The following is a 4,073-nucleotide window of genomic DNA, read 5'->3' as shown; positions in this document are numbered from 1 at the left end:
CACTGATAAGGAGCTGCCTCCCGTGCTCCTCGTCAGCCTCTCCCCTCGCTCCCCTCGGATGTGGGCAGCGCAGGAAGCGGCGCGGGCGGGGCCGGGGCAGCCAAACCGACCCCCGGGCTCTGGCGGCGCCAGGATCCCCATTAGTGCCCCGGGCTGGAGGCACCTTCTGTCCGCCGCGATTTTCCTCCAGCATCCTGCTCCTTCACTGGTGGCCAAACCCTTACTCCCACAGGATCTCCTGGCAGAGGGTTTTGCCGGATCCAATAACCCCAAACACGAGCACTCGGAGCGGGAGGGTGGAACAGGCTCAGGGTCTCTCCTCCGCAGGACCTGCTGTCCCCCCGCGGCCGCCTCTGATGGGGCAGGAGGAGGAGTGAGGAGCCCCGGGCGCCCACATGAGCCCATAAGTGCCTCTGGTTTGCTCCGGCTGCTCCGCCCCCCCCGCGCTGCCGCTAAGTGCCCCCTCTTTAATATTTGATTCCCTCTAAGTGCTGTAGGGTCCCTGGTCGCCGCAGCTCTGTGCGGGGCAGCAGGAGGCTGCTCAGTCCCCCGAGCCCAGCCCAGCACCGCAGCTGCCCCTGGGGCAGATCCCCCCGTGCCCCAGCCCTGCACCGGGTGAGGGGCTGGGTTGTAGTTGCACCGGGGCAGGAGGGGACGTGGCTGATGGTTTGGGGTGCACGGTGTGGAGCTGCTGGGGCTGGTGCATCCCTGCCAGGCCATGGTGCCACCACAGGGAGATCCCTCTTCTGGACAGTGTGGGGAGAGGGTTGGATCCTGTACACTGGGCCAAGAGCATCTCATGGCTGTGGGTCCCCAGGTGAGAGGGGCAGCAGAGCAGTGTGGCCCCACAGGCTCCTGATCCCTGGCCATGCTGGGGCAGGGGGTGGACACCTGCTTGGGGAGAGGGCCCTGAGAGTGAGGGCAGGCAGGTGGCAAGGGACAGCCAGAGCATGATCCAAAAGCCATGGAACCTCTGAGCCATTGAACCCCTGAGCTGTGGGATCCTCGACCATGGCAGCCACCTGTCATCACCATGAGGTGCAGGGGTGGGGAGAATTTGCCACTTCCCAGGGAGGGGAATCCCACAGGACGTGGGAAAGGCTGGTGGTTCCTTGGGGACCCAGAACCATCACACCGAGGCCTGACCTCATGTCCCAAGAGGACCAAAACCTTCAGGGCTGCCACTGCCATCCCTCAGGGAGCAAAGAAAACAAACAGCAGGACGTTTTCACTCTTGTCTCATGGAAAAAGCCAGGCTGTCCTCACCCTGCTGCAGTGAATCACCACCACGCTGTGCCAGCTGCCTGCACTGGGATGGGAATGGGGACGGAGATGGGGACATGTCCCCACTGCCACCCTCAACCCCTTCCTCGCTCCACAGCAGCTGCAGGGCTGATGGCACAGCTGGGGCTGGGGGTGAGGGCAGGGTATTGCTGTGCCAGAGGGATGCCAGCACCCTCAGCCTGCCTGGATGTGGCCCAGAGGAGGGTGTTGCAATGTCTGCCCCCATCCCAGGCCTGGGACAGGGATCAGCACACACCACAGGTGTGCTCGGCAGCTCCCAGCCCTTGTGCCGGGGGCTGGGGAGGGGTTGGGGGGGTGTCAGGATGCAGGACATACCAGGGGGATCATGGGGATGTGGGGACACAGAGAAAGGCAGCTGCAGGACCAGCCATGGGGTTTGGTGCCCCTTGGGGCTGTCGAGGTTTGACATGGGGACAGGGAGGGAAGGCAGGTGGCAGTGCCACCCTGCACAGGGTGAGGCCAGGGGAGGCACTGCAGTGGGGTGGTACCTTTGCAGAGGTGGCAGGTCAGGATGCAGCTGAGCATCCCACGGGGGTCACTGGGCCAGGGGTGGTGTCAGCCAGCAGTATGGGGATGGGACAAAGAGGGTGGCAAAGACACCCACAACCTGGAGAAATAGGTCCCCAGGAGGAGCAGAGGGGTCTAGTCCTGGGGTGCCTGGTCCCTGTTGTGGGGGAGTCTGGTCCCAAGGGTGGCTGATTCCCACTGTTGTCTCTGCCCGATCTCCATCAATCCAGTTGCAGCCTGGGCTAATTAGTGGTGGAGGCAGCAGTCCTGAGGCTTCCCAGATGCTTCCTGGCCCTGGGTGACAGCTCAGCCAGGCAGTGTGACAATGACCATGCTGCCCATGAGTGCAGTGTCCTCGTGCACTCTGCCATCCCCCCCCGGCCATCGTCCTGGTGACAAACCCTTGACTCCAGCTGTGGTGGGCTGAGGCAGGCGGGTGAGAATGGGAATGTCACACATGCAAACCAGATGCGTGTCCCATGGCTGGGGATTGGCCTTGGTGTCACAGCTCCAGGTGTGGACATCCCACCCTGTGCTTCAGTTTCCCCACCACACCGGGAATGGGGCATCTCCCCCCAGAGCCAGGTATGCAGAGGGGAAGACACAGGGCTGGGGGTATCAAGGTCAGGCCTGTGCCTTCGTGCCACATCCTTCAGAGCAGGTTCCCCCTCTGCGCTGGAGGGCACATCCCCGGGAGGGTCTGGCCGGGTGGGAGGGAGCTGCTGTTGCTGTGCTTCTCCAAACACCCACCACGCCAGTCTGCAGCCTCATGGCAACAGCCCCACGTGGCTCATAGCCAGGGACGGTTAATCCCGGCCAGCTGTGGGGCTGGGCCCTGCACGCCTGGCCTGTGCTGTGGTCCTGGGGTGCGTTCCTTCCTCAGGGTGTGGGGTGTCCCCTGTTCACAGGCTCGGAGTGGCTGATGGGTAGGCTTGGCTGTGGGGGGGACTGGCCCTGAACCTCTCTCCTTGTCCCCACAGGGTGAGGCAGGATTGGTGCCGGCCCCAGCAGGGGGTACACACCATGGGGCCCAGCCCAGGGGAAGCCTGAAGCTGCTGGAAGGAGCAGGAAGGGGTGGGGGGACATGGGGCCCCCCCAGGGCAGCGCGGGCGGCCGGGCGGACCTGTGCTTCGGGGTGTTCAACGCCAGCGGCGATGGGCAGGACAGCATCACCTCGCCCTGGTTCTCCACCACCTTCGCCCTCATCGGCCTCTGCTCCAACCTCTTCGCCCTCTGTGTCGTGCTCAGCTCCTCCCGCAAGCTGTCCAGCCAGGCCCGCTCCTCCTTCCTCGTGTTCCTCTGCGGGCTGGTGGTCACAGACTTCATGGGGCTGCTGGTGACAGCCTCGGTCATCGTCCCCTATCACTTCATCAAGTTCACCTGGGCCAGGGTGGACCCCGGCTGCCACCTCTGCAACTTCCTTGGCTTCTCCATGGTCTTCTTCGGGCAGTGCCCGCTGCTGCTGGGGGCTACCATGGCCAGCGAGAGGTTCTTTGGCATCAACCATCCTTTCTCCCGCTCCACCAGCATCTCCAAGCGCCGTGCCTGGTCCATTGTGGGGCTGGTGTGGGGCTTCTCCTGCCTGCTGGGGCTGCTGCCGGTACTGGGGCTGGGCCGGTACACGCTGCAGTACCCTGGATCCTGGTGCTTCCTCACCCTCCTGCCTGACACTGGCAACGTTGTCTTCTGCCTCCTCTTCGCCCTGCCCGGCATTTTCTCGGTGCTGCTGTCCTTCATCTTCAACACAGTCAGTGTGGTGACACTCTGCCGTGTCTACCATGACCGGGAGTCGGTGCAGCGGCGCCGGGACAGCGAGGTGGAGATGATGGTGCAGCTTGTGGGCATCATGATCATTGCCACCATATGCTGGATGCCCCTCCTGGTGAGGACCTCGGTCTCGGGGTGTTCCCTCCCATGCTCCTGGTGAGGCCTTGGGTCTTGTGTTTCCCATGCTCCATGTACTCCCTGGGTCTTGGTGTCCATCGTGGTGAGGTCCCGGGTCTGAGTGTGTTCACCCCACCATGTTGCTTCTGGTGAGGCCCTGGGTCTGGGGGAGTCACTGCTGGGGAGATCCTGGGTCTCGGTGTCTCCCCACCACCCTCTCTGCACCCTGGGTTGGCACCTGGGTGCTGGGCTCTGGGCAGGTAGAACAGGTGCTCCCCAGCAGCAGGTACCCCAGCCCCACCTGAGACCCGTCTCTGACAGACCCAATGCCCACCTTGGACCCTCATCGTTTCCCCCCCCACCCTGGGGCCCCTCCC

At 64.0% G+C, this 4,073-nt stretch overlaps 1 protein-coding gene across 1 annotated transcript; it reads left to right on the top strand.

Annotated features, from left to right (window-relative positions):
- Positions 1-2,896: 2,896 nt before the first annotated feature.
- On the top strand, positions 2,897-3,739 carry TBXA2R (thromboxane A2 receptor). Its single transcript, XM_010003419.1, has one exon. It carries the CDS (start codon positions 2,897-2,899, stop codon positions 3,737-3,739), a length of 843 nt encoding a protein of 280 aa, XP_010001721.1.
- Positions 3,740-4,073: the final 334 nt, after the last annotated feature.

Source organism: Chaetura pelagica, unplaced genomic scaffold (assembly GCF_000747805.2).
Source record: "Chaetura pelagica isolate M959 unplaced genomic scaffold, ChaPel_1.0 scaffold498, whole genome shotgun sequence".
Lineage (NCBI taxonomy): Eukaryota > Metazoa > Chordata > Aves > Apodiformes > Apodidae > Chaetura > Chaetura pelagica.
This window is presented reverse-complemented; position numbering and strand designations above follow the sequence as displayed.

Coding starts and splice junctions, on each gene's coding strand:
- TBXA2R (XM_010003419.1), top strand. CDS start 2,897: ATGGGGCCCCCCCAGGGCAGCGCGGGCGGCCGGGCGGACCTGTGCTTC.